This window comes from Anolis carolinensis, chromosome 1, assembly GCF_035594765.1.
Source record: "Anolis carolinensis isolate JA03-04 chromosome 1, rAnoCar3.1.pri, whole genome shotgun sequence".
NCBI classification, from domain to species: Eukaryota; Metazoa; Chordata; class Lepidosauria; order Squamata; family Dactyloidae; genus Anolis; species Anolis carolinensis.
Genome location: NC_085841.1, coordinates 348,895,621 through 348,909,802, shown reverse-complemented (window position 1 = coordinate 348,909,802; position 14,182 = coordinate 348,895,621). Strand labels below are relative to the sequence as shown.

At 39.2% G+C, this 14,182-nt stretch overlaps 1 protein-coding gene across 2 annotated transcripts in view; it reads right to left on the bottom strand.

Moving 5' to 3' along the window:
• Positions 1-768: 768 nt before the first annotated feature.
• The window catches only part of dync1h1 (dynein cytoplasmic 1 heavy chain 1), a 58,770-nt gene continuing 45,356 nt past the window's right edge, over positions 769-14,182 (bottom strand). Inside the window, exons 56-78 of one of the 2 annotated variants that reach the window (XM_062968479.1) lie at positions 14,049-14,176; positions 13,392-13,545; positions 12,232-12,378; positions 11,985-12,135; positions 10,638-10,891; positions 10,360-10,494; positions 10,173-10,267; positions 9,707-9,881; positions 9,468-9,543; positions 8,830-8,990; positions 8,011-8,122; positions 7,862-7,922; positions 7,642-7,765; positions 7,029-7,142; positions 6,014-6,184; positions 5,676-5,893; positions 5,460-5,563; positions 4,959-5,170; positions 4,659-4,812; positions 2,210-2,352; positions 1,704-1,872; positions 1,288-1,415; positions 769-1,204 (exon numbers count right to left, since the gene is read on the bottom strand). In XM_062968479.1, coding sequence (XP_062824549.1) covers positions 1,076-1,204; positions 1,288-1,415; positions 1,704-1,872; positions 2,210-2,352; positions 4,659-4,812; positions 4,959-5,170; positions 5,460-5,563; positions 5,676-5,893; positions 6,014-6,184; positions 7,029-7,142; positions 7,642-7,765; positions 7,862-7,922; positions 8,011-8,122; positions 8,830-8,990; positions 9,468-9,543; positions 9,707-9,881; positions 10,173-10,267; positions 10,360-10,494; positions 10,638-10,891; positions 11,985-12,135; positions 12,232-12,378; positions 13,392-13,545; positions 14,049-14,176 — 3,315 coding nt within the window. In that variant the 3' untranslated portion in view covers positions 769-1,075. The remainder of the gene's footprint in view (positions 1,205-1,287; positions 1,416-1,703; positions 1,873-2,209; positions 2,353-4,658; positions 4,813-4,958; positions 5,171-5,459; positions 5,564-5,675; positions 5,894-6,013; positions 6,185-7,028; positions 7,143-7,641; positions 7,766-7,861; positions 7,923-8,010; positions 8,123-8,829; positions 8,991-9,467; positions 9,544-9,706; positions 9,882-10,172; positions 10,268-10,359; positions 10,495-10,637; positions 10,892-11,984; positions 12,136-12,231; positions 12,379-13,391; positions 13,546-14,048; positions 14,177-14,182) is intronic. The other variant, XM_062968480.1, reaches the window with a different exon arrangement.

Here is a 14,182-nt window from a genome sequence, read left to right as displayed (position 1 = left end):
TTTCCTTATCTTATACTTGTGCACTTGGTGTTTGTGAGCTAAACTTAGAATTTTGCATCTGTTGAATTAATGAAGAGAAAAATGAAATTGCTGCCTGTTCCTAAGAATAACCTGAGATTAATCGGAGCCGATGTCAAGAGTTAACTTTATAGCCTGGGGTTGATGGCCATTTCTGATATTTGCAAAGATAAAGGTTCTGGGAAAAGTTACTGCTTGAAATAAGATGAGCAACTGTGGCAGCAGCCAAATTTCACACACACACTAGTTGCAAGAGCTCTTGAAAACCCAATATAGATGTTACTAGAAGTCACAAGTTGGGGAAGCAGGGTGAGTTAAAATAAATCAAAGCTCCTAGATGGGATAGCTCTTGTTGGGAATAATTTCCAAAAAGGCAAAATCATTCCAAAATAGTAAAGCTGCAACAACAGCAGTAGCAGCAGCAGCAGATCAGAAGCTTCTCGTGCCTGGTTGTCTACCTCACATCAGACATCTTGTTTCTCCATGCTCAAAGAAGAACAAAAAGGATCAGAAAAAGGAGGTGTGTCCCTGAGATATAGCAGTCCAAGGAGATAAGTGATGGGGGAGGAGAGAACAGGCAGGCAGAGACACTTAACAGCGGGAGGGCTTTCCTCTGCCAACTACCCCATCTGCCTATCTAAGTCCTTGATGAGGACTACAAGCTTGTGCAGGATATGGTTGACTTCCAACAGCACTATCATGGAGGCGTCACATGTGTAGTATGATCTAAGGAAAGCACAAAACTGAGAATCACGCTGTAAAGTTTTATTTAAGAATCCATTTGACATCAGTACACCAACTCAGAACCATTTAAAAACAACACATCCTTCCAACAGCTTTTCACCTTTCAATGACTCCTGTACTTTTCATCTCTACACAAATACCTCTGTTCTAGTCATCTCTACCCATCAAATACCTCTATCTTAGTCATCTCTACACACAGCCCTCCCTGACAACTTAACCATTCCTTCTAGTGTCAACACAGATTTCTAACATTGGATTACAGATAACAAAAGACATCTGAATAACTATTTGTTACAGGTTAGAGGTTACTTTTTTACTCGGTGCACAGGACAGCAACACCACGTTCATAGAAGCTACGAGGATCTTCCTTAGTAGCAATTTCAAAGTCAACTGTGAAGATCAGATCCGCACGAGTGAAGTTCAGATAAACTGGCAGCGTCACCTGTAAAACAGGTCCAGAGAGATAGTTAAAGAGGTGAACATGGGCGACCATAACACATTGAACTCAATGAAACCCTTACTCACCACATTCGACTTCTTATCAGCATTTGTCTGCTTGATCCAGCGAAGCTGAGTTATGGGCAATACTGTTGAGATGGCATTGGAAAGGGACAGCTTGTTGTTATTGCATGTTGCCCCTTGAAGCTTCAGACCTGTTAGGAACAATGGAGCGCATTTAGTAAGTTGTATCTTTGTGTCATTATTTCATCTAAGGATCCTGGAAACAGATTTCATAGAAACATGCGAAATGGTTCAAAATATATAAAAAAACCACCCAGATGCTAGTGTCTCTATAGAGGTATGAATGAGGGGAGCATCTGCAGATCCTGGAGTAATAAGGAAACCAATGTCCCTTCCTTCAACTAATTAGCGCCAGTTGCTTCATACATTCGAGAGGTCTTCATCTTTGCTTTCTTCCTTGAAAGTTATCTCCAACTAACCTGTCACTCCAAAACTGCAGGCATCCAGCACCGCATTCTGGGTTGTTGTGACATTGACTTCCAGGCAGAGTTCTTCCAGGGACCAGCTGTTGGCTTGAGCCACATATTGCCTTGTAGCAGTGATGTAGGCCTCAGGGACAAACAGGCCTCCCAAGCACACATGAATGTTCTGTTGGGAGGAGTGTAAAAGTTAAATCCTGTTGAAGCACTTTAATATAATACATCAATACCGGAACAAGTTGTTGTGCCACAATGTTTTCCAAACAAGGCTCCCAATATTTTTACTGCAAGTGGCTAAATTTTGTATTTGTTATTCTTCCAAAGATTACATCTAATGCAGGCATGGGCAAACATTGACCATGCCTGCAACTCCAATAATTCCTAACAGCCCATGTTAGGAATCGTGGGAGTTGAAGTCCAAAATATCTGAAGGGCCAATGTTTGCCCATACAAGTCTTCTCGAGTTAACTGTATTGAATTTACCTGCAAAGAACATCCTAGCCTACCTTTAGTTCCTTTGCTCCACCTGAAGCTGCAGCCTGGGAAATATTTTGCAGCTGTTTAATGCGTTCGCTGAAGTCTGAAACCCACTGTATGACTGTCATACCAGCTGGCACTGTATAGTGAGACCAGCTACGAGGCAAGATACCTAGAAGAGGAGGAAGCAGAAAAGAGCTCCTGAGTTCCTGCAAATAAGAGGCTGAACCATTTCAACAAGAGTCTCCTTCATTGACAGTATATTTTAAAAATTTAATTAAAGAACATGTATTTTGAAAAGGGTGTTGTTACGACACTTATGTTAACTTTACATAACTCGTTTTCAAATCTTCAGTCAAAAGATTATATGGGTTCCAGTGGAAGCTCCTTCTTTGGAGGCTGGATGGTCATCTGTCTGGGGTGCATTGATTGTTAATTGGCATGTCAAAAGGGGGCTGGACTGGATGGCCCTTGTGGCCCTTCCAACTTTTATTTTTTTTCTATCATTCTATGATTTTTTAAAATACAGTGTTCCCTCACTACTTCGCAGTTCACTTTTTGAGGATTTGCTGTTTCATGATTTTTCAATAAACTCTAAAAGAATATTATAAATCATAAAAAATTACAATGTGGAAAATAAATGGCATCCATGAACCTATGCTTGCATGTTAGTGTTACTGCAGTGGAGTCGAATTTTATAAAATCTGCGTTTATGTAACATTTCTTGAATTAAAATAAAGGCCAGCAAAATAAAACTTCTCTCTCTTAGTTGAAAATAGTATAACAAGTCCCTGTATGCGAAAAAATAAGAAGAGCCAGAAGACTGAAACGCATGGTTTGATCGTGAAAACTTAAAAATTAACAAACTGCTGAATAGACAAGTAATTTCTTCTAACGTCACCTATTTATACAATAATGACTAGAGAATCTAAAACTCAGGTGGAAATATTTTCCCTAATGTATATGAAATATCGACCCTTTACTTTTGAAAAGGGGTGGGAAATGGGCGGAGAATCTGCCTCACTTAAAAGACGGTGAATGTGCCTCACGTTAAAAACGATCCATCTGCCTCACTTAAAAAACTGGCACAGCAGCCAGTCCGGTCCATTTCCTTCGGAGACTTTCTAGAGAGAAGACGGCTCAAGAGAAGGGGAAGACGATTCACAAGTGAGCACCGATGGAGGCCAGACACCCAGGAGCAGGACGGAGTGATCGGGGTCCACCTCACCCTTGGTACCATACTCAGAGGAGTATGCTTCTCTCAGTTCAGTCCTCTTCCTGGGATGACTGGGATTTGATGGAGCATGGCCTTTCACAGCCACCGACAGATATGAATTTGCCCAAACCAGAATTTTGTGTCATTCAGGTGGACGTAGATGAGGAGGAAATGGAACCCAAGACTTCCATCAGCACATGGCTTTCCCAATGGTTGAAGGGCTGCTTCAGCCAAAAAACAAGGAATGCTCTATGGAAATATATTGTGAAACCCATGCTGCTCTATTGGATCCAACAATGTCTGCAAAGAACAATTGAATACTACATCGTGTCCTTTTTAAAACGTTATATCCCATGGCTTTGACGTTGACATGATGGCTATGAAGATGATACCCATTTATATCCCTTGATCGAGATACCAGGTGGCTGTCAGCATTAAGAGATAACACATTTAATAACCATTGCAAGCAAATATGTTAAAATCAGTAAGAAAGAAATTAAAAAGAGAAGATATGCCTTTTTCTTAAATCAGTCTCTGCCTTTTTATTGCTCTCCCTCAGTCATTCTCCACAAGGAAAGCTTCCAAACCAATTTTGGGGGAAAAAGTCACCGGGTAGGACCTATGTGTACTGTGTTCCCTCACTACTTCGCGGTTTGCTTTTTGTGGATTCGCTGTTTCAGTTTTTCAATAAACTCTAAAAGAATATTATAAATCATAAAAATTTACAGCCCAAGGAAGGGAGGAAGGAGAAGCCAAAGTGAGAGAAAAGGAACCCAAGCAGTAACGGGAGGAGAAAGAGGCGATTTATCAACACACAACTGGTTGATAAAGACTTAAAATAGTGTATAACTACTAAAATAATATATAAATATATAGTATCCCTACTTTGCAGATTTTCACTTATTGCGGGTGGTCCTGGAACCTAACTCCCACAATAAGTGAGGGAACACTGTACACAGAATGTGATCAAGTACTCAATTTTTGAACATTCATTTAAATTAAGTTTTCAAATCTTTGTAAAGCAAAGAGATCCAAGACTGGACCATTTTTCACAAGGCACAAAACATGATCTAAATACTGAACTGTGTTTGTGATCTATTGCAAAATCAATCTACAGGGTGTTTGAAAAAGAACTCCCTAGTTTTAATGTGTCTATACTTAAAACTAGGAAGTTCTTTTTCAAACACCCTGTACTTTAATGTAGACACATAGTTTAATTCATCTAACAAGTATTATAATTAAGAATTGTTGGGACAACTCACCTTTCACTAGTTCATTAATGAGTGTTCGCAGGTAATTGGTCTGTTTCTTCTTTCCTTCGCACACTTGGACTACATCTGCAAGATCCTGACGGACGTCCTGAAGGAGTTTAGCTCCCATCTTCACTTCTCTCTCAAAGAACCTGAACAACGGATCCTTGGTTTCAAGAGGAAAAAGCAGATTTTTAATTTCTTGAGAGAAACCTGAGAGTTGAATACATTTGGATATGACAAAAAAAGAGATATGGTGGGATCTCGTTATCATCTTCCTTATCTCTCACAGACAGAAGTTTCCTTTCTCACCTTGATATTTTCCACAGTTCGTTTCAGGTGGTTCAGGGTCTGAGGGATGAGATGGAGCCAGTTGGAGGCCGTTGTGTGCAAGGTGCGCATCCAGGCTGGGCGCCCGTCCGAAGTGGAGTCCGTCCGCGCCTTTTTCTCAGTCTCCGCATAGGCCAAATCATCCTCGTCCTCCAACATCTGCATCTTTAGCATTTTGCTGATCATATCAATCCCTGGAAATACACAGGAACCGTGATATAGCAAGTTTTCCTTTTATCTTCAGAATGAAATGAAAAGCCATCTGGGAGATGGAACTGCCTTCTTTCAAACAATGCTACATTAAATATGCTTCTAATTCAGGCATGGGCAAACTTCAGCCCTCTGGGTGTTTTGGACTTCAACTCCCACAATTCCTAACAGCCGGTAGGGAATTGAAGTCCAAAACATCCAGAGGGCCGAAGTTTGCCCATGCCTGCTCTAATTTAAGCTTATGAAAATAGTACAGCCAAAGAAGCTGCTTACCTTGTGTTGTGAGGAGAACCTTCTCAGCATTGTTTGGTAACCCAAGCCATGATGGGGTTTGTGCATCTGGCAGCAGTTCAACCCACTGGACAAATTCTTCACGCCTGTCAAATTACAAAATTGTAATAATGACCAAGCTGTCTATAATAACTTCAGGGCGATTGTGAGACATGGTAGCTTAACTTATATGTATTTCTGAAGGCACAACTGAATTACCTGATTCCATCTGGCATCTGGATGTCTTTATGCCCATCAACCTTGCAAGCCAATTTGAATTCGCTATCAAAGCTAGAAGTGGTGAAGAGACGTTCCAGGAACGTGTTCAATAAGCGCTGGTCAAATTCATTATCAATACGGCCTCCATAAATGGACTGAGCCATAAGGGTCTTCAGAGCAGACCATGGGATCTTGTCAGGTGAGATGTTCTGACGGCCCTGGAGATACAGCCGGTTTGATTGGATGAGAAACAGAATAACAGAACCATGTAGGTAAAAGGGGCCTTGGGGGTCATGTCATCCAAATCCTTACCATGAAAGAATTGCAAATTCACTTACTTTTGCTGTATCATCCAACCATGTATCCACAGTGTCACATGCAGACCTTAGATCTGATTCACCGAATTCATATTTTTTGGACCAGCCTAGCGGAGCATACCGCAGGCGCTCTTGAATGATGGCATGGAACCATGCAAGGAGGAAATACAGCCGAGCGCGTTCATTTGGTGACTGGTTAGAGAGAAAAAAAACATTAATATTTGCCCTCCATATCTGCAGATTCTATCATCCACAACCTAAAAAGATATACTCACACATTTTCCCCAAAAAGTTAGAAACTTTCATTTTGCCATTTTATATAAGGGACACCACTTTACTCTGTCACTGTACAATGATGGGACTTGAGCAAATTTAGTATCCATGAAGTTCCTGGAACCAAACTCCAGCAGATAGCAAGAGTCCACTGTATTATTTTACATTAGCATTCATTGGAACAAACTGGATACTACACTTTTTTATTTCACTTTTATTTGCAAGGAAGACTTTTTCTTTTTTCTTCCTTTCCTATATTATCTCACAAAGGTGCAAACCTGTTTTTCAAATATGCTTTTCAAAGCAGAATGACTGTGTTAGTGGACACTTGGCTATTTTTCCCGGTATCACATATGGATATCTAATCAAAACAACAGGGCTTGCTGGCCTTTGCTGGTTTTAAACAAACCTATGCTTCCTGAGATAAAGGGGATTGGCTAAAGCAGTTGTAGTGCACATCATTGTTAGTCTGCTTTGTGTGGTTTGGTAGGTACTGCAAGTTTCAGATGCTGTAGAGAATTACTATGGTAATACATTGTTCCCACCTGCATCAGGTGGTTTAATGACATCAATAAATGCTGAAAGGTGCACAAAACATTGGTGTGGCCTGCTATACGCTGCCTGCCACTGCCCGCCCGTTAGCCTATCTGATTTTGACCCCTTACCACGGATAGCTTGTGCAGGCCTGCTTTAATGCTTTGGGCAGTCACCGCAAGTGGCATTTTGGGTATCTCTGGTGTATGTTTAGTACTGAAGAACTTACCTTGCACATTCTGGACACTGGGATGCTGCTAAAGGTTCTCAGCATGTTGGCTTTTACACCGGGTGGTGGTTCAAACACAAAAATCCTTCCAGCACGTAGCAAATTAACGGGCACCTGTAACACAGAATAAACACCTTCATACACACCAAAAGACTCTCACTTCTTCCTCAAACTTCTTCTGTCTTAATACAAGCAGTGAACACATAGGGATTACGAATATGAATGAGTCTTGCAGGCCTTGCTCACATATTTGTTACAGCTTTAGTGAATATCACTTCTTGTATTTAAGAGAAATCACAAAAATGAGATCACATGAAAGAACACTGCATAGCTAATAAGAACAGATGGACTGTAAGAACATTTAGAGAGATTTTGCATTCAGTATTGAGTTTTTACCCAAGGTTATACAAGCCACTTTCAAAACTCTATAAGCATTAAAGACCTAACTATTTTTTAGTTGTTGCATTAATTGTGAACAGATTCAACAGCTCATACATGTCAGGACAGACAACATAAGCAGTGTGTCTATTTTAAAATGCATTGTTTTCTAGCAGAAAGGATTTTAAAATAAAATCGTCTGATAAAGTTTGGGTACTGATTTTGAATTGCTTACTTTTGGAGTTATCTCCATCGTAAGGAAAAGTCTAAAGCAGGCATGGGGCTGAAGAGAATGTAACTTCTTTTCCAGTTGCATTAGCCATCCAGGTGCCAAGTGGACATTCTTTAGCATCACCCACCTGCAACAAAAAGTTTTGTAAAATACCAACAAATGTACAGAGCTCTGGAGTGTAGATCACATTAAATCAAAACTGGGCAAATAGAATATCTCTTACCTGCCTGACTTCACTGCTGTGTTGATTGCTTTATCTGCTTGGTTAAATCCTTCAGCAGAACCTACACACATAACAATTACAATTTAATGTTTATACCTGAAGTTATTTAACATAGTATTTTTGGCGACAGAAGTGACTGAAGGACTTACCAATTGCAATAGAGGTTATCTGTGTGTTTTGCTCTGCAGCGAGGTCTTCAACGTGTCCACTGGCATCATAGCCAGGAACAGAACACATCAACACAGGAGTGTTAGGTTTCACCTAAAATGGAAGGAGGGCAAAGGTAAAAGAAAAGCGATGAAATTATTAGAACAGATGTAGAGCAAATAGGCTTGTTTCTACATCTCCCTAAGAACATGTACTGTTTTTAGATCATATTTTCTTCAACACTGGAGAATTTGAGAGAAATGCTCTGTTCCAATCTTGAATGTGAAAAGATGGATTGTACCTAGAGAATTACTTGAACATTTCTTTGGGTCCAAACACTGCCCCACATTTAATAGAAAAGGGCTGCTACTATTTGCACATATAACTATGGCATTAACAAAATCATTTATTTCAGCCTCCTCCTCCTCCTCCTTATTAATAATATCCTGCTTTTTCTCTCCATAAGGAGACTCAAAGCAGCTAACATTAAAAGCATTACAATACAATTTAAAACACACAAATATTAAAACAGGATTAAATAAACATCATTAGTATTAAAAACAATTCAGATTAAATCCATAAAAACGTTAAAAGTCCCAGCCTTTGCTGCAAACCTTGTATAGACAGTACAATATGCCTTAAATTACTGTTTCTAAAAGTTGCACATGGAGATCTAAAGAATAGAGCAAAGTGCTTACTTAAAGACTGGATCCTATTGGTAAACTCATTGACTCAACTATTGTACAGTGAGTAAAACTTAGGAAAAACTGATTTAACAGATGAACACTACTTGCAACTCAAAGGTCCAAATGTCTACTTGCCTCTGTATCTACAATATGTGCCAGATCCAAGGGTTGCTCCATAATAGACATGAAGTTTTCTCCAAGATTTGTGGAAACAAATTGATGTGCCATTGCCAACAAACGATCGGGACGGAAAGCTTGGATCAGAAGTAAACGATGAACGGCCTGCCCAATGGTCGCTGAAATCAAGGATACACAAACATAATAAAAGGGTCAGCATTCAGTTGGGAAATCTCACGCCTCCACTCCCTCAAACTGTTTAAAGCAGGCATGGGCAATCTTTGGCTCTCCAGGTGTGCTGGACTTCAACTCCCACAATCCTATCAGCTGTTAGGAATTGTGGGAGTTGAAGTCCAAAACACTTAGCGGTAGGGTTCCGCAACAGAGCAAGGCAGAGCCTTTTGGAAGGACACTCCCCTTTTGAACTGTATGAGAGAAGTTGAGGCTGAAGAGAAGGCTAAAGAAGGGAATTGTGCTAGCATAAAATGTTTTTTGGACAACAGGGACCATGGTGCTACGTTGTGTGTTTTCCCCTCCTGATCTCCACTTAGTTGGATTCCCACCACATGGGGAGACAGCAAATCCTTCTCACCTTATGGTTGATGTTCCCCCAAAAGCCAAATTCACACTCAGTCTACATTGAAATTTGAACTTACTTGCAGGCTTGTCTTCTGTCCAGAGGTAGGGAACAGTTTGTTCTGGTGAACTGCTGTCAAGCCAAATGCAGAACTGCTGTGGATCAAATGCACAAAAGAGAAGCAGTTAGTTTGACATGGCATAAAAGGATTTTGCATTATATCAAGAAACACTGAGCTAACTTTCTTGATGATACTAGAATATTTTTTGTGTTTCTTAGAGGGACATTTATAAATAAGTGTCTGAAAAATCTACGTACATCATCGGCTTTAACTTTAGAAACAAGATCTTTGAAGGCAGGAAGGAAACTCAGTCTCATCATGGCTTCGAGCTGCTCTACGGTCAGGCCACTGATTTTGGGGAGAGGAGTGTTGCTGAGCACAAGTTCTTTTCCCCTCAGGAAGTGCTGGAATTCTGCATCATAAGCAGGTTCCCTTAAATTGAAACAAGAGAAAATTAGAACAACCCACTCTACTTTATTCTTTTTAAAGGATGCAGGTGTTTTTACATCTTAGATACATGTAGAGCAGATTTAGCAGCCATTCACAGAACCTCATTTTTACCACATTTTAAAAAGTATCTCATTTTGCTTATTAGCTAGTTGTTATTTTTATATAATCCAACTTGTAGATTTTTTGTGAAAAGCATCAGTACATCACACTCTGTATAACTGAGAAATCGAAAACAAAGCCACCCATTAAAACAAATGACAGTTATATGGTTACCCAGTAGTGCCTTTCAGTTTAATTCTGGCCAACAGCATAGCAAAAGTGATGTGGTCTTGATGCAGCATGCCCCGAGCAACTCTATTGAAAGCCACCTGTCAACAGAAAATGAGAAAGCTTGACAAAATGTTTCCTATCAAACTAAATAGTTTAAAAAGTGTTTTCAAAACATTAAATGCCTCTGGACCTGGAAGAGATCCTTTGTGATGATGGAAAGCCGCTGGGTATGGTCTGTGACTCCCTTCAAATTTGGATTCTCATACAAGACATTGTGATAGATATCCAAGAAAAACTGGAGCGAGTACTGGTACAGGAAATGTATCTATAGAAAAAAAATCAAATGAGTAAATACAGTGCCAAACAATACATAAAGAAGCAGCTTCTATATCTGTGGTATCTTGCCATATGCTACTAAAAACACAGGTAACAACGAAAGAGAGATATTTGGCTGTCACCCTCCTGTACCTGTTTCAGTGACTCCATCGTGAAGTAGATGCTGCTACATGCAGTGGAAAGTGGGAGATACTGCTGAGAGACGGTCTCCACCTCTTGCATGACAATATCTGTTTCTTCAACTTTTCGTGTAACTTCTGCTGCTTCTTTCTTCAGGTTCTCTAACGTGGTTATGATAGTGTCATCGTCCAAAATTCGCCCCTTGACTTCATTGAGGGCTTGCAGGAGAGATTTCTCTAACTGTCGCAGGCGCAGCTGGAATTCACCTTAAAAAAAAAGCAAAACCCAGTAAGTGTAATTCAAAACACTCTGCACCAAACCAGATCTATCTACAATTTTATCTGCAAGTCTTTTTCAGCCACAGAACTATGAGGACTTAATATTAACAAGGTTTTCAACAGATAAGCAGAATAGGCCAGTATCATATTATGATTACAGGCAGCCCCCAAGTTACAAAATCTAACTTACAAATGACTCATAGTTACAAACAGAGGTGACACAATAGGAAGTGAGAGAAATCTATACATCTGAAGGGAAATTCACTCCTGAAAGAGTTATTATCATGGGGAAATGGCGTCTCAACTGAAGGTTTCTCATCAATCCAAATATTTCAAAATCCAGTTATCACAGGGACAGAAAGTGAGGTAATATCTTCTGAAGAAGGGCACAGACAGCAAAACAAACACCAGAGCGGTATTAATCTTTCCCTATGCTCCCCAAAGCTAAAAAAGTTATGTATTTTGGCTGGAGTTACTCTTAAAAATCTACCTAATCTAACTTACAAACACATGAAACTTAAGAACAAACCTACAGAACCTATCTTGTTTGTAACTTTGGGACTGCCTGTATTGAGAAATTCCAATATCCCTTGGGTTTCATGCAATCTGAACTCTGAATATTTGTAAGGGATTGCCCTCACAACAGTACTCAAAGCAGTGAAAACTCTGCCACTATCTGTGCTTCTATAGAAGATTGGAGGGAAGGTCAAACTCCCCACAATATTTAAGGCTTTTAAAAGTACGAAAGTCAAATTTTGATTCAAATGAATCATGGAATTCTGGAAATAAAGACATATTAAAAATTTGATGTTTTTCAAATTTTTGAATTTGACTGAGCTGGTATGTTTCAAAAAATAATGATCAAAAACGTAACATTCAAGCTTACTAAATTCCACAAACAGAAGAATGACATTCTGAGTTCCACTTTGTTATATACCCCCAGGAATGCCAAAACTTGAAATCTAGGTTACAATTCAAGAGGGGAAGCTTGATTTTATACCATCCCTTGGTTTCTTTGGCTTCATTGATAGCTGCCTACAGAAATATATCGAGATCAGAAGTTGATGTTTCAGAATGGTACCTTGAAGTTTGAGAAGGTCAGAGCGTTTCTCATCCACATCTGGCCTTTCAGCTTTGAGTACCTCATTCAGACACTGGCTCTGTAAGCTGCTGCGTGTTACTGTGAAGTTGACAAATGTCACTCGGGAACAGAGATCTGGTGGGAATTCGACCTATTAATTAAAAACACAAGCCAGAGTTACTTTCTGAATAGAAACATCAACAATATAACCAACCAGATCCCCTTGTGAAATAAGCTTTTTGCTTACTGTTGGGTCCCTTGTGGAGAGGAAAATGACGAAAGACGGAGACAAATCAATGTCCTGATCTCCCAGGGTAATAAGAACTCGGCCACCAGTTCTACGGACTTCACGGTTCAGCACAGGGTTCAGTACGGGGTCATAGCTCTCCACATCCTGGACAAGAAATTCAAGAAAAAAAAAACGTATTTTGCAGAATTAGGAAAAGTTTAACTCCTGGATTGGTTGAGGAACATTCAATCCACAAATGGATTTAATGTTCGATCCATTTGTGGACTGAATGCAATTTAAAGTATTTTTTTAAAACAATATCAAAGATTTGTATAGACAAAAGATCCCTCTTGCTTAAATCTAACCAGCAGATAATGTTGTTTAAAACATGTTGAATTTTAAAATCTCCCTGTTTTAAAAACAGTTGCCTGGGAATTGCAAAACACACTTGGCCTCACATAATAGTTTAATTCTCTGGATCCTATATTCTGGTCTTTATGTAAAATGCTAGTACAGCTTTCAGTTCTATGATCAGAATTTATGATCAAGTATTCTTTAAATGGACTTGGGTAAATTATGCAAGCTTTTATTAGCTTAAATTCAGCAGCAGCTGGTAGTTTGATAAAAATGCTGCTTCCCAAATGGTGTATGTTTAGAACCAACAGACAGATTAAGAAGTAAAATATATTTAGATGTAATTATTTTCAGAAAGCCCAGGTGTGTTTGTAGGGTATTGAAACTATGTGGATATTTTCTCTCATCAAGATAACCATACATTTTTGACACAGACAAACACAGAATTTTGAGACTCACAAGTCAACAAACATAATATATTACAGAAGAATGTAGGATTAAAAAAAGGTCTGCAGTTTAAAAAGATTTAAAGGGCAGGCTTATAAAAAAAGAAAAGGAGTTATTTGTGCTTTTTATGGCAACTAGTTGCTAACTAGTTTAGTTACTGGCGTTAAAAAAGGGCTTGGCTACTCAGAGTCAAGTATAGTTCCCATGCTGTTTTATCTGTCAAGAGAACATGGGCTTCTAAATAATGAAAGCAAATAGAGCTCACATTTATTCTTCCTTGCTCCCTCCCCTCTTTCTTACACAGAAGGTTTTGGACTTTTACTACATCAACCTGAAACGTGTTCTTCGTTGTAAAGAAGTACACAGCGATAACTAACCTGGACCAGCAGAGGATTACCAAATCGCAAAGCACTCTCCAAGTTCTTCCTGAAGGCATCATCCAAAAAGCTAGTACGGGTTATTTTGCGGTCCTTATATTCATTCATGATGAACTCTGTAGCTTGCCCTGAAGGGTCAATAATCAGGGGATACCTAAAAAAACAATTTATAAATTTTGTACTTCAAATGCTGTGAATCAGGAACCACATTTTCAAGCATGGCCTAGATTTCTCTTTTGTGTTACAAATGATGAATGTTACACTAACATATAACATCCAATGTTTACTGCAGAAAATAAGATGAGTTCAAATTACACAAGATTATCTTTTAGATTTTGCACGTTTCTATTTAGTTTTACCTCCTTTTCCAAGGTTTCTTTGAGGAGCTGTGTGAAGCTTTTGGTAAACAAAACATCCTCATGTATGTTTAACATAAAATCAAAAAGGGTTAAAGTATTCCCCTTTCCAAAGATTAACCCAATTAACCCAATCCTTCAGAGATCATTTCTGCTCTTCCATGAATTTTGTGAAACCTCTTGAGCTAAATACTCAACACAGCACTGTCCAAAGACCATAATCAGAGATCATCTAAAAGTATTTTTACTAGCAGTACTTTTGGTAAGAAAATTCATATGAATAAAGAAAAAGCAAAAGTACCTATTAAATCGTTTGAGCATGATAGCATTTTCTGTGCATAAGTCATCTGCAGGTAATGAACTTGCTTGCCAGCGAAGGCGTTCATCCGCATTGGACAGGTATTCCGTTCTGGCGATATCTGTACGGAACTGGAG